Source organism: Aedes aegypti, chromosome 1, assembly GCF_002204515.2.
Source record: "Aedes aegypti strain LVP_AGWG chromosome 1, AaegL5.0 Primary Assembly, whole genome shotgun sequence".
In the NCBI taxonomy this organism is placed as follows: Eukaryota; Metazoa; Arthropoda; class Insecta; order Diptera; family Culicidae; genus Aedes; species Aedes aegypti.
In genome coordinates this window covers 183,153,395-183,178,495 of record NC_035107.1, presented here as the reverse complement: position 1 = coordinate 183,178,495, position 25,101 = coordinate 183,153,395, and the positions used below count along the sequence as shown (strand labels likewise).

The following is a 25,101-nucleotide window of genomic DNA, read 5'->3' as shown; positions in this document are numbered from 1 at the left end:
TAAAAAATTGATTCCATGCATTTATGTAATAACTTATACACCTCAGAGCATCCTGATGATAAGCCTTGAAACCCCCTACACTTAAAAATCAGAGAAGATTTAATCCTTATTTGTTTCCATGTGAAGAAAGTTTGACCAAAAATTACAATTTTTACGTTAAAAACAACAAATAGCCATAAGTTTTCCAAATCTCGAACCTATGCCTCACTTTACTTTATTGTTCGATTCGGGGCTACTGAAAATCGAAAAAGAAATCCGACCGGTTTCAAAATATAAATGTACAACTGAGAAATACAAAAGCTCATTCTAGAAAAACAATCAGTTTCTATACAGGAGACTGACATAAATGTAAGTAAAGGTCGCCTAACAAACAGCTGTTTCGTTGGACTTAGTAAAATAAGGAATCTGCGCCAAGAGAAATTAGAGAATATTTTGTGATTTTACATGCATAAAATTCTAATGTTAGTGTAACTTACAGAAAACCGTTTGCAGTTAGGCTTTCTAGATTTGTTCAACTTGCAATGAAAAACATATATAAAACAGTAATGCTCTTAATCGTCGATATCTCGTCATGAATCTAGAAACAAGTTTAATCTAAGTAACGCAACGTCTTCTTATTACAGAAATTTTACATGAATGCAGATATATTTAACCCTTCAGTCACAGACAAACAGACGTAACACTTCGAACAAATCTCAATCAAAATCATACTCACGAGGACATGTACGCCCAATGCTAAAATTAGTGTGTTTGGCCGACGGAACAACAGATGGCGGTAGTGTGTAAACGTCAAACGCGAACAGAAACGATGCGAGCGCTGTGGGTGGCGGATTGGCCACCTACCACATTTTTGTATTGACCGTTAAAAAGGTGGTCGATGGACAATGGTGAGAGTGTGACGTCTGTTTGTCTGTGCTTCAGTCGTCGCGCGGTTTGTCACCGTCAGAACCACTACGCTGATGCTGTGTACGATAAGCGAGGTTTTTTCACCACTGTTGTACAAAATACAACAGCGCGACGACTGAAGTGTTAAAACGAATAAACATCTCTTAACAGAATTGATGTGGGAACGGGCCTAGTGTAGTGGCTAGAACACACGCCGAGGACCTGGGATCGCATCCCATCCCCGAGATAAATGAATGAATTTGAATATAAAATATTTAAAAGTTCGTGAAAATATAAACATGGCTTGCTGCACCATTGTTTATTTGTGGGACATATTTGTTTGTTAAACTTTACCATAACTCTCATATACAAATATTTCCTAGTAACAGCTAATGAATCACAAAATATCGCAGCTTGTTTTAAAATTTGAAGAGACTTTGGTTTTCTAATTGACAATACAACTACAAATGAATCGAACCAGGTCTGCCAATTCTTAAACGAGCTTCAATGAATTTCAATAACGGAAAAGGGCGGAAAGGTAACAGTATGGCAGTATGTGACGTTTTACAACTACATATTGCTTTTGCCTGTCAAACAGTGAACATCCAGAAATTTATATTCAACATGCATTTAACGTGTTTAGTATCATAAGGGCATGTTTGATACTAAACACTATTTTTAGCTATATTGTAATTGCTTTTCCATATTTTTTTCGGGGGGGCCAATCCAATGATTCAGGGGGGACAGGCCCCCCTGGCCCCTCCCTATTTACGCCAATGTAAGCAACTGGTTTGAGTTGCGTAATGAATCATTGCACAACAATTTTTAGAAATTGTAAAATGATGGTCAATGCATTCCGATATAATTTCTGATACCCTCAAGTGGTCTTCTACAAAATTGCAAAAAATGTTGTACGTAACTCGTTGCAGAACTCGATTTTTACAGCACTCGTCGTAATTATCCTCCGTCGTAATTAGTTCCGTAAACTACTATTTCAATTTTGATTTTTGCACCATTTTTACTTGGGCCTTAAAGCTTTTCAATTTTAATTTTCCTCTTCAATTATGAGTAAAGTCATTCATTTTCATGTTCTTCCGAAAAATCAAAAAAAAAAAAACAAAAATCACTAGAAAGGCGAGCAAATGCCATTTAACTTATTATAACCATATAATGATCACAAGATAAACAGCATATTAGAGTTTACTGAAGTTTGCTCACCTTGCTTATGATTTTTTTCTACACTCTTCTTTCTTTTATGAAGTGAAGTGTTGAAATCCGACTAGTTTTTGACCAATATTTTGAATACTTTCCCTTGGAAATCAACAAACCTTAACACCCCGGTGTTCAAGTGCATCACTAACATCCACTTAAAGCTACGCTTCAAAAGGCCAATATATTGTCCACTTCCTCTGTTACAAACAGCGAAAGACACCGTTCTTTCAGCAGGGCAATAAATACGAACACAACAGCATCTATTGTCACATGCTATAAAGCTAAAATATATTTATTAAAACACTCAAATTACAATTATAAATCACAACAGTACTTACAGCTTCGGTGTTTTCGTGCCAGAACAAGTTGGTTATTTTGCTGTTGTTTGTGATCATATTGCTAGTTGATCAGCGATCAACAACAACAAAGCAGAGCCGAAAACACCGAAGATTGACAAACATGGAATCGTATGTAGTCCGACAAATGCTCAGGGGTTCGTATCACCATTCTCACGTAACACTCCCCCCCGTAACACTTCGAAACAGGAACACTTCGAAGTTTTTCTAGTTTTCATCGTCAGGATCAGATGAACTCACGTGAGAATGTTGTGTTGATACTTAATTGAGCGGACGAACTCATACACTGGATGTTGAATCTGCCACTTGAACCTTTGGGACGTGCATTAGCGCCAGCTCGCTTGTGACCTTACGGTGCAAGTTAGTTAGCATGTAAAACGGTCTGTTGCAACTGGCATCGCGTTGTCCAGTCCAAGATATGAGCAGCTATCCAATGTAGTGTGTTGTCCTTTGGCTCTACAGCAACCGATCTCCATCCCATCTGATCGCTAGATGTGGTTAGCTTCGACACATGAGATGAGCAGTCGAAGCTCTTTATAGTGTTACAAACAGCAAAAGAACCAACTTGTTCTGGCACGAAAACACCGAAGCTCTTTATAGTGTTACAAACAGCGAAAGACACCGTTCTTTCAGCAGGGCAATAAATACGAACACAACAGCATCTATTGTCACATGCTATAAAGCTAAAATATATTTATTAAAACATTCAAATTACAATTATAAATCACAACAGTACTTACAGCTTCGGTGTTTTCGTGCCAGAACAAGTTGGTTATTTTGCTGTTGTTTGTGATCATATTGCTAGTTGATCAGCGATCAACAACAACAAAGCAGAGCCGAAAACACCGAAGATTGACAAACATGGAATCGTATGTAGTCCGACAAATGCTCAGGGGTTCGTATCACCATTCTCACGTAACATCCTCCAAGATACTGGCTTTTGAACAAGAGAAATAAATAATGATTTGTGATTAAAAACTGTGATTAATTTCACATACCGTAAGGGGCGGTCCATTAATTACGTAAGACAATTTTCGGGGTTTTCCAACCCCCCCTCCCCCCATGGTAAGATTTTTTGTATGAAAATTAAAAATTAATTGTATGGCGCGTAAGAAATCTCAGACCCCCCCTCCCCCCATAAACCCTTAAGTAATTAATGGATAGCCCCTAAGATCGGGTGTAATTGATCAAAAGGATGAAATTGATCATCGAATCGCACGATTTTATTTATTCGTAATGGAGCACATATATCAATGTAAGCTGCAGTAAATGAACGTTGTTTGTCGTAACTATTGTCGAATTGTGTGTTGTACAGTTTTTTGCGTTGAAGAATGTTTATTACTATGAAAATAATGTAAAATTTCAAAATCATGCACCGTGCAGTATTGACAAACACCTCTAAACTTCTATTGCTAAGCAAGGATTTGATCAAAGTATAAACCTGAAAGTTTGTGAGGATGCTTGAGATATATCCGCAAACCAGATTTCATCATCAAAACTCGTACCAATTGGGTCCTAAAATTTGTAATGAAATCTTGTTTTTATTTAATAACACGAAAAAGCATGTTACTGTAATTACTTTAGCAATTTTTCCCGCTCAAATAATGGCTATATCATGTTTAAACTTTCATTTAAAAATTTGGTCCATAAATGAACCTTGACACTTTTGATCATGTTTGACGTTCGCTTAGTCGACAAAAACACCACAGGGGTTTTAGTTCGACCACTGGGGTTGTTCCTATCTGACATTTCGTAAGGGACACGGAAAACAAAATACACCCAAAATTTGAGTTTAAGCCAAAGGATGTGACAAAATCAAATAAAAATGTTTTTGGGCTTAAATTAACGGAAAACATTCGAAAATTGAGTAAACATGTGTTTTTGGCCTAAACTTAAGCGTTTAGCACTAAAATTGGGACAGGGCTTTAGGACCCAATTTGCTCAAATGGTTTAAATAATTGAATTCCTGTTAGATATCATTGAATTCCTTAGGAAATTGCATACATTTAGGCAATTTCCGCGTAATTCTTGAAATTAAAATATACGTTATTTTTATAAATATTGCATTGTTAAGAATTTGACAAGCATATGCGGACTCAGGGAGCTCAAATTTATCATGTAGAGTTGTTTTGAAAACTAATAATAATGGCACTGACAAGTGATCAATTTCACCCCGAAATGAGATCCCCTGATTTTTTATTTTAGAGATATTTGTTAACACTAAAATGACATTTGTTAGAAAATTTCGGTACATGAGTCGATGAGGATCACCTTCGTACTTGTTTTCCTGCATTCAGTTGTTTGGCATTGTTAACATTATAGAAAACAGGCTAGGAAAACCGTGAAAAATGATCAATTTCACCCGAAATTACGGTAACGAAGTTCAAAAGATTTGAATATAGGATTGTTTGTTAAGTAATATCATCATCATTATCTAGTCTTAGTGTATTACCCTTCCATTGGTTGCATACTTTAAGTCGTTTAGTGCATCTTTTCGGGCATTTAATCATTAGTTAATGGATGATTAATGATTAATCAAAGATTACATTTTGGTTGTCTGGGACACTTATGATTAAGAAAAATCTGAATCAAATAGTTCTCAGCATGATTTTTCATTCAATCATCAACTTTTTTATCATGATACTCTTATCTTTTGGGACTCGATATGGAAGTGGCTACTGAATCTCAGGGGGGCTACTCCAGTACTCCACGCAATTGAATCCGGAATCATCGTAATTTTCGAAACTCTTATCTTTTGGGACTCGATATGAAAGTGGCTACTGAATCTTAGGGGGGCTACTCCAGTACTCCACGCAATTGAATCCGGAATCATCGTAATTTTCGAAATGATACCCGCAGTTCTGGAGACAAATAGCAATCCTGATATTTACGAAATATCGTTAGAAGACGAATGAAAAACATAATTCTGAACAACTATCGTGAAACTTAACATAACATGTACTTCCTCAATTGGATTAAATGGGAAAAATTGATATGAAATTTGCGATAAAGTAAGACGTCTTCTCGGTGCGAATCGAACTCACGACTCCTTGTTCACTTAATAGGGCGCGTTATCCCTACACCACGAGAGGACTCATGGACACAACAGTTTCTACTGTTGAATGCCTAAGGCGAGAGTGCATTAGTTGTTAGGTAGTGATCCTTTATAGAGAGATAAGCGGAAGTAAAATGGAATGATTTGGCAACAAACCAGCAGTGCTGATTTTGCTCGGCGTCGAGAATAATATTGTAACGCGGACATGACTTCCTCATTGCTATAAAGTGTATTTTGTTTCGTTATAGATCTTTGAGCTACATATCAAAACTAAAAATCGCATTGACAAAAATTCAAAAAAGTAAAACATTTCATTTTTTTGCTTCATGCAAAATTACTTTTACCGAAATAATTTCAAGCGGATTACATTACTCCTCAAGAAAAGTTCAAAACAAACATAACGCATGTTCGTTTGGCTCACACTTTGACAGCTCTCGCTGCTCGATTGGCTCACACTTTGACGGAAATGTCAGCTTCCGCGAATCTCTCTTATAAAGGATTTCTATTGTTAGGTATAGAAAGACCACATACTTCTCGCCAACAACGTGCTGGACGAGATTCGTATAGTGCAGGCTCGCAATGTGTCGCGACGTTCTCAATATAAATACGATAAATGATAATTTAAAAAAAGTATTATTTTGAAATTAAAAATTTTGATCAAATTTGACATTATTCACGTAAGGGTTAATCATAATCATTAATCATAATCATTTATCATACTGAGTTTAATCATTAATCATATTCATTATTCATCTAAAATTTAAATTTAATCATTAATCATAATCATTAATCATACTTTGGCTTAATCATCAATCACAATCATTAATCATGACCTCAAAAAATTTAATCATTAATCATAATCATTAATCATGATAAACTTGAATTTAATCATTAATCACTTAATTAATCATTGCGACCCGTTAATCATTAACGTTCTGCATTAGAGTTCAAATCCCAATTTAAAAAAGTGACAAAAGAGTTCATCACAGACAAACAGACGTAACACTTAGAACAAATCCTGATCAAAATCATAGTCACGATGACATGTACGCCCAATGCTAAAATCGGTGTGTTTGGCCGATGGACCAACAGATGGCGGTAGTGTGTAAACGTCAAACGCGAACAAAAACGATGCGAGCGCTGCGAGTGGTGGATTGGCCACCTACCATATATTTGAATCGGTCGTTAAAAAGGTGGTCGATGGACATCGGTGAGAGTGTGACGTCTGTTTGTCTGTGAGTTCATGATAAACATAAACAAAATGACAAGGTGCGTATAGAACCCCACAAATGTTTTGGTTCACGATCGATTTTTTTGCAAGTCGATTAAGTAGGAGATTTTGGTCTCGAAATTTTGATAAAAATCTGTGTCAACATTTCACGATACTACTTAATGAGCGTTGAATTTCTTTATGAATCGATGACGATCGCTATCGATTTGTTATATGAGCGTCTTTAAAGCTCGACATAAAGAAATGTGAAGAAAATTGAAGAAATGGTTGACCGGGTAGTCGCCGGATTCGACAGACTATCAGTGACGGTGACAAAAAATAAAAAGTTTTCGTCACTACCTCAGCTCAGCGCAAACTTAGACGCCCAACTACCAGCAACCAAGCACCTCGTCGCGACGAAAAATCTTTGCCGTTTCTCTCTGTATGTGTTTTCGTTGAACATGTTCAGCTTGAATGGAAAGGCAGACAACTAATCGGTGCCAATTGAAAGGCGGACCAAAAAAAGGAACTCGCAAAAAAAAAATCTGCGCGCTCCCGAAGTTGAACAAAATACCTTTAGATTATCAGTAGCACGCGCCTACCGACAGGGCTATCACAACTTTTTGAAAATGTACTTGCCCAATTGCTTACACAAGACACCTTGTTGACTAGAAGTTTGTGGCTCAGACTCTCTTTTTCTGCAATTGTGCGCTCGGTGACGATTAGAAGCTTATGTTGGTTCAGTGCGGAGAGGTGACGGGAAGAGTGACGAAAAATATTACTCGTGGACTTTTTGCGGTTTTGTTTCGTCGTGGTCTCCTTGCCAGTCATTGAAGACAAAGAAAATGACGATCTTTTACGCACTGAATATTTTTCTCAATTTTTCGTCATCGTTCAGTGACGAAACCGATGGTTACCAACCCTGCTCTGCATTGTTTTGATTTCGCATGGGATTTTGACGTTTACTGGCTTTGTTGTTTACACATTTTGTGTAGGGGTGAAAGAGAGAGAACGATTTTTGTGCAGAGCCCCATTAAATAAGGGTTCGTTCAAATATTACGTAACGCAACATTTTCCAATAGGGTCCTAAAATGTTCAATGAAATCTTGTTTTTATTTTATAACACGAAAGTACATGTTACTGCAACTACTTTAGCAATTTTTCCCGCTCAAATCACGGATATATCATATTAAAACTTTAATTTAAAAATTGGATCCATAAATGAACCTTGACACTTGAGATCATGTTTGACGTTCGCTTAGTCGACAAAAATACCACAGGGGTTTTAGTTTTTACACTGCACGGAAAAAAAATTCTGTGGTAAAAATAACTATTTAAGCCAGGCCCCTGACAACCATATATCAATACACAGTGATCTTCGTAGCCATGATGTCCTAGGCGATAAATGAATATCGCCCACTGTCAGTTGCGACAGCTGTGAAAATATAGACCATTTCTTTGTTTAATGTTTGTTATGATTTGTTTATAAATTTTTGATATCATTATATCAGCCAATACAGCGTCAAAAAACTGAAGCACATTCAATATTACGATGGCTTTGGAAGAAAAGCAAACATTTCAATACATCCTGCAAGCCTCCTAGCATGCAATCAGTTATTTTATTTCGACGCTTGTTCGATTTCGGATCATAAACATTAAACAAAACATCAATTAATGATTACACTCTCGATTCAATTAACCCGAAAATGGGTAAACACATCAAGATGTTGACTATGCTACAAGTCGTCTCGTGCCATGGGCCTGATTTTAGCTGACTACGCCCATTCTTAAAACTACCAGGGAAATTCAGACCAATTTACTATGTTTACGGTACACCCCACCGCATTACTGGTACATTTAACAGAAATAATTTACAACAATCTGATTCCAACTACAGACATGGTAAAATCAGGGTGAGGGTCGTGGGTTCGAATCCCACCGGTCGAGGATCTTTTCGGGTTGGAAATTTTCTCGACTTCCCAGGGCATAGAGTATCTTCGTACCTGCCACACGATATACGCATGCAAAAATGGTCATTGGCATAGTAAGCTCTCAGTTAATAACTGTGGAAGTGCTCATAAGAACACTAAGCTGAGAAGCAGGCTCTGTCCCAGTGGGGACGTAACGCCAGAAAAGAAGAAGAGACATGGTAAAATCAAGCGCATTTCTGGTGTGCTAAAAATTGGGTTGTTTAGTGATGAAAAATTCGCAGATTTTTGTAGCTTGATCGAAAGAGCACAGTTTTCTAAGTGTAATACGATTTTATTGCGCTTTATTATCTTAATTTTGATATAGTAAATGATTAAAATAGATTTGATTCCGTCGACTCAATGACATTTCCATTTACATAATGACAGCTCGTCCCGGAGTAAATTAAAAATAGTTCCAGGGCACGGAAAATTATGAAACTTTGGATTCTGGCTCAGGCTCAAAAAACAGGATACCCCTAAACAAGCCAATTGCCAGTGCGAGCGCTTGAGTTAACCCTAAGACAAGACGTGTCAGGTCAAAGTACAAAAATGAAACCAATTGCCTGTCAAAAAAGACCACTTCTCATTGGTCGTTTTGGCAAAGGCCTACTTTCACATCGTTGCGTTGAATTGCAACAGGGCACTTTGTTGCTAGCCTGGCCGTGTTGCTAGTTCATATATTGGAGTTGTTATCAAAACTTTGGACATTTTTCATGAAATCTTTTTGTTTCAAATCTATTTATATTCGATCTTATGTTTGCCACATGTGCTTTTACAATGCTAAAATATTTGAAAACTACCTGTTTGAAAGCAATGCTATAAAAATTGTGTCAAATTTCTCTTAACATATCGCTCGTTTTGTGTATAAAGCTTTGCATTGTATGAATGAAGCGTGCAAGAAACAACAAAATTATGAGTCATGAAATTTGATATTTTTTTACAAGATTTGCTCGAAAAGGATACTGGTAGCACTGGCTTTTGTATCGTCAAGGTTATAGACTGAAAAACAACGGGGCAGTCTTATGTCGTTTTCGATTATTCCCGACGGTGCACCGCGCGAGTGTAAAAACTGACACCGGAAAATAGAAAGGTTTCGGTGCAATATTATGACAACATATGATAGTGTTAGTGAAGGCGTGACGTTACGTAATTATTAAATAGGGATCGTTCAAATATTACGTAACGCAACAGGGGGTCTCACATAGTGTTACGGTCCATACAAAAAATTAAAATTTTCCATACAAAAGCTGTTACGTGGGGGAGGGAGGGGTCTAAAACTGCCAAATTTTGTGTTACGTAATATTTGAATGAACCCATAGGCCAAGAGTGAGTACCGTTTTATCTCAAATCCCGAACAGACTCATATTCCTAAAGGCCTAGAGGGTCCTAAAGGCCTGTCCCAATTTAAATGCCAAACGCTTAAGTTTAGGTTAAAAACACATGTTTACTCTATTTTTTAATGTTTTTCTTTTGTTTAAGTTCAAAAAACATTTTTTTAGATTTTGTATCACTCCTTAGCTTAAACTCAAATTTTGGGTGTATTTTGCTTTCCGTGTCCCTTCCAAAATGTCAGATAGGAACAACCCCAGTGTTAAAACTAAATGCCCTGTGGTGTTTTTGTCCATTAAGCGAACGTCAAACATGATCAAAAATGTCAAGGTTCATTTATGGACCCAATTTTTAAATTAAAGTTTAAATATGATGTAGCCGTTATTTGAGCGGGAAAAATTGCTAAAATAGTTGCAGTAACATTCTCTTTCGTGTCATTAAATAAAAACAAGATTTCATTAAACATTTTAGGACCCAATTGGTTGAAATGTTTCGCTGAAATCATCAAATTACTAAAGATTGGCAGTCAATTGAAATTCAATTTTAACGTTTTGGGCCCATTCACAAATTTCATAACGCTGAAGGGGGTGGGTGGGTGTCTTGAAGATGTTACAGCTCATACAAAACTAAAAAAAATATTCTTACGAAATGCGTTACGAGGGGGTGGGTGGGTGTCGAAAAAGGTTATTTTTGGCGTTATGAAATTTGTGAACAAACCCTTTCAGTTTAATTTTATACCTCGGGAGTAGTTTCACTAGTTCAAGACCAGTAGAACTAGCTCAGATGAATTTATTTGCGAAATTATTTATTTGAATATGATTTATTCGTGTTGTTCGGAATTTGAATCAAGGTGTTCGGAATATGAGACAGAATGAACACAGTGTTCGGCATTTGAAGTGAAATGTTGTTCCATACCTTTACGTATAAACAATACTAAACAAGTTTAAATTAACAATTTTATAAGCAAACCCAACAGCTAACAGTTAGACTTTGTATATATTTAAAAAAGCTTTCACAAATATCAGCTCACTGATGCCTATCAGATGCATTTGAAGTCACTGTTGGCCTAAAGTGTTCGGAATATGAGTCAAAACGGTACAAAATTGCACGCATGTTTGTTAGTGTCGTCCATGGCCATGTGACTCATTAGAGGCACAACATTCATTTTTGCTAGTCCGTCATAGCCCAATTCGATTCAAACCCATATGCTTCAAGATTCTTAACTTTCGGTAAAGTTGTACTTTCGTTCGTCACTATCGAATTAAATCATGTAAGGTACAGTGGGGTAAGTGGGTAATGAAAAACGTATATAATATATTTTGGAGTAATTTGAACACCTTAAATAAGAATCAATGATGTTGTGACTATTTTTTAGATTGGCATCTACCAATAGGGTCCTAAAGGCCTGTCCCAATTTTAATGCCAAACGCTTGAGTTTAGGCTAAAAACACATATTTACTCTATTTTTAAATGTTTTTCTTTTGTTTAAGTTCAAAAAACATTTTTTTAGATTTTGTCTCACTCCTTAGCTTAAACTCAAATTTTGGGTGTATTTTGCTTTTCGTGTCCCTTCCAAAATGTCAGATAGGAACAACCCCAGTGTTAAAACTAAATGCCCTGTGGTGTTTTTGTCGATTAAGCGAACGTCAAACATGATCAAAAATGTCAAGGTTCATTTATGGACCCAATTTTTAAATTAAAGTTTAAATATGATGTAGCCGTTATTTGAGCGGGAAAAATTGCTAATATAGTTGCAGTAACATTCTCTTTCGTGTCATTAAATAAAAACAAGATTTCATTAAACATTTTAGGACCCAATTGCACAGCGTAACAAAAATGACATTTTTGCGTGTCTCAAAGATCAAATTATGTGTCTCTAAGGACTGTTCATTTTTATAAAGTGGACACTTTGTTTCTGCTATATCTTTTTTTATTTATTAATGAAATCGTAATCGGTTTTCTGTGCATCGTTCTACAACAATTCTACGCTGTTATGGAAATATAAGATCTAACTAAAGGCTTCTGTTTGCAGAACTAAATAATTTTTCCAAAACCTCCTACGAAAAACTGATTTTTAAAGTTCAACATTATTTTTCGCATAACAAAAGTCCTCATTTTTGTGCGAAAATTGTATGTTTCTATCATTTACTGTTCTACTGAAGGTAGAGCAAACTTATAATACTTCACTAATCTCGGACACTAAGTCACACTAGTGGTTTATCCATTGATTGTCAAATTTGCTGAAATACCATTGGTCCATTCTTTTACTCCCAGCCAAAAAGTAAAATAAAAGCGTGTTCAAAATTGGTTCAGATTACTAAATGAACTATATTTATATAATAGAGAGCAAAATTGTTCGTTGTAATTGCATTCTTAAGTAATAATGTTACTCACGCCACTCGTAGAATAAACCCAAATAATGAGATGATGAACAGTCATGCTGTAGAAGGCTGTGAGATCGTAAAACTTCATCGTTGCTGTATAAATGAATAGAGGGAGACATTTCGGATACAATAACTGTTCTACGTTATTTCAGTTTTGCAAATTCACATGAAATTTTACATTTATTTTTCAGTAAGATGCCATCACTTTGCCATATATTTCATCATGAATTTTCAACAGCATGTGTTATGCCTGCATCTAGTTTTTCGTTCGCCTGGTACTATTACCTCTATCTGTTTCGTTATTTCTTAACATATATGCTAATAAATCATTATCGTTCACTACTTGCATGTATGACTGCTGAAAATTAGTTCCTTTGTTTCTATAAGTCGATAGTTGTAAAGATTTTTATAGGTTACTGTTTACTCTTTCATAATTTCTGCATCGTAATACACACCACACTTCCCTTAAGACGTCCTTTTATGCTTGCTTCAGTCAACAAACCGCGTTCAGGGCAACCCCCTCAGGGCTGCGATTAGTTTTAAGCCATCATGTTCATTTTTTCTTCTTTTTTTCAATCATGGAAACGAAATGATCCTGAACTCATAGCTGCTTAATCAATAAAAAATATTGTAGTCAATATAGAAAAAATGAGAATATCTCATAAGATTTATAAAATCTTTTTTTTTTATTTTAGATCCGTTTTCAAATATTTTTAATTTCGACTAATAGTGGATATATTTAAACTAGATTTTATTCACGCATTTTTATCGCCATTATCGTGAGAAATTTTTATTCGAAGACTACGACGAATTAAACTAGTACGTGCTTCTGTGCAAACCTTTACGTTTGATTCTATTGGTATATTTGTTTGCATTTGAGTCAACACCACTTTTGTCACTTTCGTGTTGCGTTCTAAGAATTACATCTTAGATAAATATCAACAGACCTCCCAGTCAAGCCATGTGATGAGTTATGTCCGTCCAAGCTATGTGCGCTTTGTATAAATTTTGATCAATGAGTCTACCTTTCACTATGGCGTTCTTTAAGAATGAACGAGTATGGCATTGTCTATTTTGTTTCTTGGATTTTTTATAGCAGTATTTGGATTGAGCTCAAAATTGAAACAATAATAGAAAATTCCCAATTACAGTTTGTTTTCAATAAGAGGGATCGTGATCTTTTTGTTGTATAGCCTTGTGAAAAATGAAATTCCCAAATAACTTATGCTGGTAGTGAAAATTGTTTGAGAATCATTTAATTTTTGCCGTCTATCTATTTTTTTTTTGTTTATAGAATCGAGTGCACAAACCGTATTGATAGACAGCGGTCTACAGTGAGTTATTTTTCGATTCACTCTTTGTACAATGTTCACCTAATAATTACTGTTACTGTTGGTTGCTAAAATGATCAGTTTTTCTATTGATCTTGCAGCTGGGAATAGTTTTCTTAACATGATCTGGATAAAGATGAACGTTTGGCACTAATGTTGGTAGAGTGTGTGTTCATGGATAATCCAGTTATGGATTCTCACATAGCTTTAGAACAGGGTCTATCAGCATTTGAAATAAACGTATATCATTCAAACTTATTTTTCAATAATATGTCATACTCTGGTGATACTAAATGATGTTTCATTGAGAAGCCCTTTTCCAAAGCTATACGAGAATCATCTATTGTTTGATGGCTATTCGTGTTTTCTTCTCGCATGGATGTGTTTAATTTCAGTAAGGAATTATTTTTATAACATTTTCATTGCATGATTTAAAAAGATGTTTTTCAACATGTCAGATATTTGTTCTGCCATCATTAGTATCATTACAGTTACAATAATAAATTAGAAAACCAGTCTTTTTGACGATCTAAAGCCAGAAGAAACTGGACTTGTTGATCACGGTTCATCCAAATTTTCGGCATGCAATCCAATTCTCTTGCACGATTCATTATAACTGAGTAGTGCTGCATGTAGCAGAATCGCTGTACATCAGCTTTAATTTATAATATTAGTGAACTAACTTGGTTTTGTTTCTTCAACGGGTTGGCGTAACTTAATTTATGTCGGTCACGGAATTGGTTGGAAAATACTTTATTTTACATAGCTCAGCAATTTCCAGAATGGCGAAAATGCTTATAAAAGTGAGATCTAACCCTTTCACTGAACCAATCACTGGAATCACAAGCGATTTTTGTTCTCTATTTACAAAACAGAAATTGTACCTTTTGTTGTAGTTGGAGGAATTTTGTAAAAATATGAAGGCGAATATTTTGTTTTATTTTTTTGAATTCGAGCAATGGGTGTTTTTGATTTGAAAATGTGAAAAGACCTTACAAACCGAAATTATTGTATGACATGCATTTTTCGACTAGATATTTGGAGTATTTGACGCCAAATGAAAAAAATTGTAAAACTTATGATGAAGGTTGTTTTTGACCATAAAATCAGACAAAAATATAAAAATGGCGAAAACGATTTTGATGTTGGCCTTAATAACCGAAATGTGCTTTTAACCAATAAACATCCATTCAATTATACCTACAAGGAGTTTTATAAATCTTATCATAGACCTGTGTTAAAATGCTAGACTGCCAAACAGTATACAGTCGGGTCTCCTATTAAACGCATTCCTATAACGTGCACTCCTATTACGCTCACTCCTATAAGACACACCAGAACGTTATAGGAGACCCAGGGCTTATGGGATTTCAGCACTTTGGGGGTGTCGTTGAATATCTCGTATGCCAAAAGAGATAGCACAGTACTGTCTTCGGCGAAGTTTCAGTGCTAAGTACGATCTACCTTTAGGAGTTGAGGATCATCCTTTTAGTTGAGAACTTGGCCGGTAGGGGCGCTTTTTCTGATTTGCACTATACGAACCATGAGGGATAAGAAAGCAAAATTTTGTAACATATGATATCTCTAGATCCTGATGTTTTGGAAGGTTGGTGTCTTCGGAAGAGTTGTTCAGTACCTCAAGGGCTGACATGCGGTGGTCATTCTAATATGGAATTACGCCACCAGGCAGCGCTAGTGGGCATGGAATTTTTGTTTTGCGCATAGCTCAGTTGCCTGACCACTTAGAAAGATGGCGTCTTCGGCAAAGTTGCTCAGTATCACAAGGACTATCATTATTTGAGCCGAAAGTTTCGAAATTTTGCCTCTAGGCGGCGCTAGTGAGCATGGAATTTTTGTTTTGCGCATAGCTCAGTTGCCTGACCACTTAGAAAGATGGCGTCTTCGGCAAAGTTGCTCAGTATTACAAGGGCTATCATTATTTGAGCCGAAAGTTTCGAAATTTTGCCACTAGGCGGCGCTAGTGAGCGAACAATTTTTGATTTGCGCATAGCTCAGTAGCCTGACCACTAAGAAAGATGGTGTCTTCGGCAAAGTTGTTCAGTATCACAAGGGCTTACATTATTTGAGCCGAAAGTTTCAAAATTTTGCCACTAGGTGGCGCTAGTGAGCAAAAAATTTGTGTTTTGCGCATAGCTCAGTGCCTGACCACTTAGAAAGATGGCGTCTTCGGCAAAGTTGTTAAGTATTACAAGGGCTAACATTATTTGAGCCGAAAGTTTCGAAATTTTGCCACTAGTGAGCAAATGTCACGTTTAAGTGAAAGTGCCTAGAGAAAAATATATACATTTTTGTTTACAATCTGATAAAAGTGTGGCTAGTATCCTAGTATTTTTGACGGATTGGGAGAATTGTTGATCAATTATTTGATATGAGGAAGAGTGAGGATCCGTTTACTACTCAAATGTATGATTGTTAGCTATTTATATGAACCAAAGAAAAAAATATGTATGTTTATTTTCATTTTGTCATTGCATGAACTTCATTTCTTGAACATTATCCAAGATATGGATTGAATAGAAATTAAGTTAGGTTGGAATGTCAGTCATTACTTATCAATTGGGAAATCCATTCGCTAACAATCTTAATAAGATAACTAGGACTGGCCGACACGAGGAGTTACAAGACACTCTTGTTTTAATATTTTTAAAATATAAACCTTCTTTTTCAAAACGATAATTCAATCCTATAAGAACAACTTTTTTCTCCCGATTTCTACGTATATATAAAATCTCTAAACTCCCGGCTCAAATAATGTTAGTCCTTGTGATACTGAGCAACTTTGCAGAAGACGCCACCTTTCTAAGTGGTCAGGCTACGGAGCTATGTGCAAAACAAATCTTCTTTGCTCACTAGCGCCGCTTAGTGGAAAAATTTCGAATCTTTCGGCTGAAGTAATGTTAGCCCTTGTGATACTGAACAACTTTGCCGAAGACGCCATCTTTCTAAGTGGTCAGGCTACTGAGCTATGCGCAAAACACAAATTTTTTGCTCACTAGCGCCGCCTAGTGGCAAAATTTTGAAACGTTCGGCTCAAGTAATGTTAGCCCTTGTAATACTGAACAACTTTGCCGAAGACGCCATCTTTCTAAGTGGTCAGGCTACTGAGCTATGCGCAAATCAAAAATTGTTTGCTCACTAGCGCCGCCTAGTGGCAAAATTTTGAAACTTTCAGTTCAAATAATGTTGGCCCTTGTGATACTGAACAACTTTGCCGAAGACGCCATCTTTCTTAGTGGTCAGGCAACTGAGCTATGCGCAAATCAAAAATTCTTTGCTCACTAGCGCCACCTAGTGGCAAAATTTTGAAACTTTCGGCATAAATAATGTTAACCCTTGTGATACTGAACAACTTTGCCGAAGACGCCATCTTTCTAAGTGGTCAGGCTACTGAGCTATGCGCAAATCAAAAATTGTTTGCTCACTAGCGCCACCTAGTGGCAAAATTTTGAAACTTTCGGCTTAAATAATGTTAGTTCTTGTGATACTGAACAACTTTGCCGAAGACGCCATCTTTCTAAGTGGTCAGGCTACTGAGCTATGCGCAAATCAAAAATTGTTTGCTCACTAGCGCCGCCTAGTGGCAAAATTTTGAAACTTTCAGTTCAAATAATGTTGGCCCTTGTGATACTGAACAACTTTGCCGAAGACGCCATCTTTCTTAGTGGTCAGGCAACTGAGCTATGCGCAAATCAAAAATTCTTTGCTCACTAGCGCCACCTAGTGGCAAAATTTTGAAACTTTCGGCATAAATAATGTTAACCCTTGTTATACTGAACAACTTTGCCGAAGACGCCATCTTTCTAAGTGGTCAGGCAACTGAGCTATGCGCAAAACAAAAATTCCATGCTCACTAGCGCCGCCTTGAGGCAAAATTTCGAAACTTTTGGCTCAAATAATGATAGTCCTTGAGATACTGAGCAACTTTGCCGAAGACGCCATCTTTCTAAGTGGTCAGGCAACTGAGCTATGCGCAAAACAAAAATTCCATGCCCACTAGCGCTACCTGGTGGCGTAATTCCATATCAGAATGACCACCGCATGTCAGCCCTTGAGGTACTGAACAACTCTTCCGAAGACACCAACCTTCCAAAACATCAGGATCTAGAGATATCATATGTTACAAAATTTTGCATTCTTATCCCTCATGGTTCGTATAGTGCAAATCAGAAAAAACGCCCCTACCGGCCAAATTCTCAACTAAAAGGATGATCCTCAACTCCTAAAGGTAGATCGTACTTAGCACTGAAACTTCGCCGAAGACAGTATTGTGCTATCTCTTTTGGCATACGAGATATTCAACGACACCCCCAAAGTGCTGAAATCCCATAAGCCCTGGGTCTCCTATAACGTAGATTCCTATTACGCCCCCCAACCATGTGTCTAATAGGAGACCTGACTGTAGTAACCTATAATAAGATCCGTGACTATATGTCCATGCTGGTTAACTCAGAGGAATTGGAAAGTTTTCATATTGATAGATCACTAGACAGCCTACGATTGATTGTGATCCAAATTCAGATGATTACTGGTTGCTACTACCACCGACAGTTCGTCGTTGTCCTCGCCGTTCATCTTCACAATTACCGTACCTCCATTTTGAATAGTAGCTGCGGTAGTTGTTCCGCCGCCGCTCATTGGTAATCCACCGTTAGTTCCGTTTCCCGTAGGAACACCATCGTTACCATTTCCCCCACCATCGCCACTGTTCAGATGTGTATTTATGCTACCGTTACTACAAATCTTACTATACAAATCAGGCGTGGCCGTCATAATGGCCGCATCGTCGAACTCCGTTCGCAGTTCAGTACATTTGAGCAGACCCAGATCTTTCGGCATGTACGACAGTATCCGATAGATTTGCCGGATATCTTCGTATGAGCTCCAAATTCCTGGGCGTTTGTTGTGATAAAGTTTGGCGTAGGTGTACACGTTTGCTGTCTGGTCATACTCCAGCTGCATCGCGAGAGAACTGATGCAGCAGAACTGGCACGCCTGGAAGCCACCGTACCTGTTGAATGGGTAGAAATAATGAACATTAAAATTGTGTTAGTATAATAGGTATTTATCTCCAGGACTTTAGGAGTGAATTCTCAATTGTAAAAGCAATAATTTCGTCATCCATAAAACACACAATGATAATGCTACCTATTGCTTATTTCATACAGTACCTAAACATTGAGTAACAGTTGAGTACCTTAAAAAAAGTTTGACTCTAATTTTCTTCTAAATCAAATTAAACTAACACGAGTTTTGCGACATTAACAAGCTTTAGTCGATTGCTCGCATTTTATTAAAATTAGTCGTCTTGTGTTACTCGCGCTGAAAAAGACCAATCTCAATACAGCTGACCCGCTGAATAAGCCAGATAATTATAGTATTTTATAAAGTCACGGTCGCCATATCCTGTCAGAGTCATCTTTTGCGAGATTAAGGCGAATCATAACTGCAAAATAGTTTGAACATTCCATCTCTCATATCTTCCTTACGATGAAAAACATAGTCCTTTTTATGTTTGTTGGATTTTGGAAAGGGATTATGGATGACACAAGGACATTTAAGGATTATATGGAATTTTATATGAAGATACTGAAATAATACTTCTAACACCAGTAAAACTATCATATGTGGGCTTCGTGGCCGTACGGTTAGTGTTACCAAGCATTTAGCCGCATCGAGTCAAGGAGTGTGGGTTCGATTCAGTCCGGATTTTTTTTTTGCTAGGAATGTATTTCGACTGAGCAACTGGGCGTTTCATGCTAGTTCTTTGACTAGTAGTGTGGTGCGTCTATCAGAGGACAAATCGTCTACTGAAAGCATTGACTTTTCGGTGTCTTAAGAAAATATCCATGATGATGCTGGTATGAACTATCAAACCTTATTTGCCACCTTCAGCTATAGGTTTTAAAAGACACGGATACCATCTCTAAGTTTGTTGTAAAGTTCAATGAGTTCATAGTCCTTCGCCGTCACCCGTTCTCCTGCATACTGTCAAAGATCGTCATAAGCACCCAACGTTCAAAGACTCCAAGTGCTTCTCGAGCAAAGGCCACGTTTCATGTCCGTATAGAACTACTTGTCTTAAGAGCATTTTGTACATGGTATATATGGCGCATGAACGAAACTTCTTCAATTGCAGATTCTTCTACAGCATATAGCTAGGATGTCTTCTACAGATAATGAGCCTTCGTATTTTGTTCCGCTCATCAGTTTGTACTTCATTTTTGGCGTATTCACTACTAATCCGACTTTCACCGCTTCGCAATTCAGCTGGGGTACATAGCTGACACGGTTTAAAACATTCTGCCGCTTGTATTTATATTATTAACGAAGCAAACAAATTGACTGGATATTGTGACAATAGTACCACAGCTATTAAACCTCGCTCTCCGCTAGACACCTTTCAGCACAATTGGGTCCTAAAATGTTTAATGAAATATTTTTTTTAATTTAATGACACGAAAGAGCATGTTACTGCAACAATTTTAGCAATTTTTCCCGTTCAAATAACGGCTACATCATATTTAAACCACAGAGAAACAGACGTAACACTTAGAACAAATCTCGAACAAAATCATGTACGCCCAATGCTAAAAACACTGTAGTTGGCTGATGGACCAACAGGTGGCGGTACTGTGTAAACGTCAAACACGAGCAAAAACGACGCGAGCGCTGCGGGTGGTCGATTGACCACCTACCCAATATTTGAATCGATCGTTAAAAAGTTGGTTGATGGACAGCGATGAGAGTGTGACGTCTGTTTGTCTGTGTTTAAACTTTAATTTGAAAATTGGGTACATAAATGAACCTTGACACTTTTGATCATGTTTGACATTCGCTTAATCGACAAAAACACCACAGGGCTTATAGTTTTAACACTGGGGTTGTTCCTATCTGACATTTCGGAAGGGACACGAAAAGCAAAATACACCCACAATTTGAGTTTAAGCCAAGGAGTGTGACAAAATCTAAAAAAAAATGTTTTTTGGACCTAAACAAAAGAAAAACATTAAAAAATTGAGTAAATATGTGTTTTTCAGCCTCCTGGCACCGCCCATACAATCCCATTGAAAAATAACGACCAAACATCTCTGGTTCCTACTAGGAAGTGGTTCCCACTGACAGCTCAATGTTTGTAAACAAATAACCGTTTGAGGAATAACAATTGATGATGGCGAAATCTTTTTCTCCGAAAAATTTCTTTTCTCGCATAACAACAGTTATTCGAACAAACAAACGGTTGCAAACTATTGTATTGCAGTACAGCAAGTCGATTTGGGTTGATGTGATTAGCTAGAAACACATTTTAGTATTGGAGGAAAAAAATCCCTAATATGATTAAGCCATTGTACGTTGTTGCTCTTGAGTTTGATGCTGACCACGAAAACATGGCTGCCTAGCACCGGGTTGGTGTTTTTGGCCTAAACTTAAGCGTTTGGCTTACAGTATTAACAGCGGGGCGTTTGCCAAATGACGGTTCGGTCGAGAAAATAGTAAGAAAATTCGTTGCCGACAGGAAAGGCCGTGCCCATATTGCCTATCTTGAGGAAAGCCAGTTTAAGCTGTTGAAGAATGTTGACATTGCGAAAGAAATGTGGTGCATTTTCTCGGTCAGTTATGCAGTGCAAACATGTCAGAAGGGAAAGATATGGAAGTGCATCTATCAAAGATGGAAGATATTTTCGACAAGTTAGTGGCTGTAGGTTAAAACATCGAGGAGCCTTTGCAAATAGCGATGGTTTTTCGCAGCGTCCCACCATCGTACCACATTTTGATAGTTTATACCAGCATCATCATGGATATTTTCTTAAGACACCGACACTTCTTGACTCGATGCGGCTAAATGCTTGGTAACACTAACCGTACGGCCACGAAGCCCACATATGATAGTTTTACTAGTGTTAGAAGTATTATTTCAGTATCTTCATATAAAATTCCATATAATCCTTAAATGTCCTTGTGTCATCCATAATCCCTTTCCAAAATACTTTAAACATATAAAAAATTTGTCAGAGTCTGCAGAGCCGAGCCGATGAGGGTTGGATGGTGGCGTTGATCATAGCACGTTTGCTCAACGAGGTGATTCGCTCTTGCAGGATATGCGGGCGCTAAAGTTGGACGCATTGCGTGATAATAAGAAAATTTGCTTTTATTGCAAGTTAGCTAGCCGTCGCTTCTCGTCGTTGCGTACCGATTTCGAGTCTACCGTTACTCTCGCGGACGGTAATAAAATTAAAGCAAGTGGTTTTGGAGACGGCATAGTTTACGGTGAAGACAGCAGTGGTAATCGTGTCGAGGTAGAGAGACGTGTTTTTCGATGCAAGAAGTGCGACATTCAGAACTCGATCGGTGAATCAGTTGTGATCGGAGGCAAAGTTTGTGGTCTTTACCGACTCCGTGTGCAACAGTGCTCGCAAAAAGTGTCCGGAAAGCATCACGAATGGTTCGTGTTGGTGTCAACACACCTGGCACCGCTAGGTCAACAATACGTGACGTGGGTTCAGAACTTGTTCGGACAGAAGCCGCTTGTTATTCGCTCCAATGGCGACGGGGAATATCAGAACCGGGAGTTACGCGAATTTTATGAGGCTGGAGGCATAAGAGCGCAGTTCATCACTCAGCTTAAGAACAGAGAGATGGCGGAAATGGCGATCTGCATGTTGGCATGGATAAAATGTACTTACAGCGGTTCATTTTCAAAACCGATTGCCATCGAGAGTGACCCATTTCGAACTGTGAAACGGTACCAACTCAGAATTGGGTCCTAAAATGTTTAATGAATTCTTGTTTTTATTCAATAATACGAAAGAGCATGTTCTTGCAACTACTTTAGCAATTTTTCTAGGTCAAATAACGGCTATAACATATTCAAAATTTAATTTTAAAAATTGTTCCAAATATGAACCTTGACATTTTGATCATGTTTGACGTTCACTTTGTCGATAAAAAGGACACAGGGCTTTTAGTTTTAACACTATATAGGGTTGTTCCTATCTGACATTTTGGAAGGGACATGGAAAACAAAATATACCCAAAAATATGAGTTTAAACCAAGGGATGTGACAAAATCTCAAAAACAGTTAAAAAAATTTTTTATTGACTTTAACCAATGAAAATCATTTGTAAAATGAGTAAACATGTGTTTTTAGCCTAAACATAAGCGTTTGGTATCAAAATTGGGACAGGGCTTTAGAACCCTATTGTCCCATATTAAGGTTTTTGGATGTCCCCCAAATCCCAGCCTTTCGAAGCTCGACCATAAAGCAATGAGGCTTATTTTTGTCGGTTATTCCGATGAACAAAAGGGATACCGGTTCTTGGATCCTCTGACAAATCGCGTAACCATTAGCAGGGATGCTAAAATTATGGAGCTTGGAGATGGGTCTGAGCAAATAAACCAACAAGACACGGCCATCGTTCCCGAGACTTCGTGAAATGATGTTGAGCTTCCAATCCGAAATAATTCCGAATTAAGGGATGTATCAGATGCAATACAATCCGTAGAAGGCGATTCCCAGCTAGGATCCGAACCAAGTGTACGTGAAGACGGCGAATCATCTGACGGATGGAACACAGCGGTAACGAGTCTGAACCACCTCAAGAGCCCGAATTACGGAGGAAACAGCGGTTTACACGAGGAACATCGCCTGATTATTTGAAAGATTTTGTCGTCGGCGCTGCGATCGACACGGTTGAAGAACCAATCGATTATCGAGAAGCGTTGTGCATTGGAGAATGGAAACAAGCTATGGATGCAGAGATGCAGTTGCAGGCGCAGAAAGTCACGTGGACTTTAGCTAAATTGCCAGATGGGAGGAAGGCCGTCGGGTCAGGATGGGTATTTCAATTGAATCGAAACGAGGAAGGTAGAGTTTGCAAGCATGAGGCCAGACTGGTGGCCCAAGGCTTCAGCCAGCGCTGGGGAGTGGATTACTGCGAAGTCTTCGCTCCAGTGACGAGACACTTCGTGCGCTGTTGGCGGTAGCGTCGAAGAACAAAATGCACCTAAGTCACTTCGATGTGCGAACCGCATATCTTCATAGAGTCGTTGAGGAAGACATCTATATGCGCCAAGCTCCAGGATACGCCGTTGCGGGAAAGGAGAAGTACGTATGCAAACTTCATAAGAGTATATACGACCTCAAGCAGTCGGCACGTTTCTGGAACCGTGCACTCCATGCGGTGTTGGTGAAGATGGGTTTCCGGCAATGCCAGTCGGATTACTATTTGTATGTTCGTGGACATGGCGAGGACAAAGTGTTGTTATCCAGGGATTATTGCGGAGGTGTACGAGGCACTGGTGAAACAGTTGTAACATGTGACTAACGTCGGAGCGGTGAAATATTTTCTGGGCTTCAATATTCGTTGCGAGAAGAACGTCTACAGTAGGCAACTTACCAGCTACAGCGAGGCGCTTGTTAGGCGTTTCTGGCTTCAACATAGCAACCCTGCGAAGGCTCCAGTGGAAGTCGGCTATATGAAGATGGATGTTCTCGGTGAACCTTTCACGGATACGACGCAATACAGGATTGTGTTGGGGGCTTTACTATAAGTGGCCGTTACTGCACGTCCGGATGTAGCGGTGAGCGTGTCCATCCTCGGGCGTAGGGTGAGTGCACCAACGATCATGGATTGGAAAGCAGCAAGATGTATAGGGTAGTACCTCAAGGGAACGAAAAATATGCAGCTAGTGTTCGGCCCAGGAGACGGTTGGAAGCTTTCCGGCTACTCCGACGCAGACTGGGCCGGTGATCAAAAGAGCAGACGATCAACAATAGGTTTCGTATTTCTTTTTGGCAGCGGTTCTACTGTCTGGGCGAGCAAACCTGTGTTCTTTCCTCAATGAAGGCTGAATTTATCGTCCTCAGCGATGCTTGCCAAGAACTAATTTGGCTGCGCCGATTGATGATCGATTTCGGATTTTGGAGAATCAAAGCTGCCTCAGTTTTGTGCAGGCAGAACGAACAACAAAACGTTCAAAGCATATAGACACAGGGCGGCACTTCATTAAGGATCAATGTGAGCGAGGCGAGGTTAACCTTGTTTACTGCCCATCGGAAGAGATGATGGCGGACGCGTTAACCAAGCTACTAGGAGGGACCAAGTTTCGGCAACTGCTGGGACAGTTTTTACTAGTTAATAGCCAACGTCATCAGTGAGGAGGAGTGTTGGTTGCTGCAACCACGGCATCGCCAATCCATCGTGTGAGTGTCGCTCTGCGACTAAATAAGAGCATTAAATAACCCAGCTGATCAATGTTTCAATTGGGTCCTAAAATGTTTAATGAAATCTTGTTTTTATTTAATGACACGAAAGAGAATGTTACTGCAACTATTTTAGCAATTTTTCCC

General features: G+C 38.2%; 1 protein-coding gene and 1 long non-coding RNA gene across 11 annotated transcripts in view; both read right to left on the bottom strand.

The window, feature by feature from the left end:
• Window positions 1-2,227: 2,227 nt before the first annotated feature.
• On the bottom strand, window positions 2,228-3,363 carry LOC110674568. Its single transcript, XR_002498993.1, has 3 exons — window positions 3,194-3,363; window positions 2,436-3,136; window positions 2,228-2,378 (listed from the first exon to the last, which is right to left on the bottom strand). It is a non-coding gene; the product is annotated as an uncharacterized LOC110674568 (long non-coding RNA).
• Window positions 3,364-12,547: 9,184 nt separating this feature from the next.
• The window catches only part of LOC5577246 (tyrosine-protein phosphatase 99A), a 439,034-nt gene continuing 426,480 nt past the window's right edge, over window positions 12,548-25,101 (bottom strand). For all 10 annotated transcript variants that reach the window (XM_021854700.1, XM_021854693.1, XM_021854685.1 and 7 more), the window contains 2 exons: window positions 18,155-18,761; window positions 12,548-14,997 (listed from right to left, as the gene is read on the bottom strand). In XM_021854700.1, coding sequence (XP_021710392.1) covers window positions 18,245-18,761 — 517 coding nt within the window. In that variant the 3' untranslated portion in view covers window positions 12,548-14,997; window positions 18,155-18,244. The remainder of the gene's footprint in view (window positions 14,998-18,154; window positions 18,762-25,101) is intronic.